The sequence below is a fragment of the Hydra vulgaris genome, chromosome 03 (assembly GCF_038396675.1).
Source record: "Hydra vulgaris chromosome 03, alternate assembly HydraT2T_AEP".
In the NCBI taxonomy this organism is placed as follows: Eukaryota; Metazoa; Cnidaria; class Hydrozoa; order Anthoathecata; family Hydridae; genus Hydra; species Hydra vulgaris.
The window spans coordinates 16792501-16793182 of record NC_088922.1 but is presented as its reverse complement, the minus strand read 5'-3'; the positions used below and the strand labels follow the sequence as shown (position 1 = coordinate 16793182).

At 26.8% G+C, this 682-nt stretch overlaps 1 protein-coding gene across 1 annotated transcript in view; it reads left to right on the top strand.

Annotated features, from left to right (window-relative positions):
* Nucleotides 1-259: 259 nt before the first annotated feature.
* Nucleotides 260-682, top strand: part of LOC136077980 (uncharacterized) — a 39799-nt gene continuing 39376 nt past the window's right edge. Inside the window, exon 1 of the mRNA XM_065792487.1 lies at nt 260-682. This exon is cut by the window's right edge and continues 6 nt beyond it. Coding sequence (XP_065648559.1) covers nt 457-682 — 226 coding nt within the window. The 5' untranslated portion in view covers nt 260-456.

Sequence of the window (682 nt, the reverse complement as noted above, 5' to 3'; positions counted from 1 at the left end):
TGTTTTAAACAAATAAAGTGAAAAAAAATCCATAAAATATTTTTGAGCGGTTTTGTCATACAAATATTCCACTGTGCGGTGCGTCAAACATGAAACATGTTATGTTAAAAGTTGAATTTTACAATAACTGGAGATTAAAAAAAAATATATTAAAACTTTTTTTTTATAAAACAGCAATAAACTTTAAAGAATAATTTTTAAGGATTAACAAGCCGATTATAATCAGCTATTGACACATTGGTTTTTTATGAAACGATCATTACGGTTTTTAAGATCATAAACATGAAAAGAGAAAGTCATGTGAACGCTGAAGTCAGAATTATGTCACGTTTCGATTACGTCTCAATACGTTATATAAAAGTTTGCTTTAAAATATTTGATGGCGCAAATTATCGAGAATAAGTTTTTTACAAATTATTTGTGTAATTTTAGAATATCAAACTATTTATAAGAAAAATGAATAAACTTTCCAGTATGTTTTTTAAATACGTTTTTTTATCAACTTTCTTTACAACTACAAAAAGTCTAAACGCTCCAAGTCCAGTTTTTAAAGAAGAAGATTTTGAAAGGATCAATATTTTGGTTATCGTACTGGCTTCTACTCTTCCAATAGTAGGACCACTGATTGTTAAATGTTTTAGAAAAGATCTGAGCTATTGTAGATTATTTTCACTATGGTCGT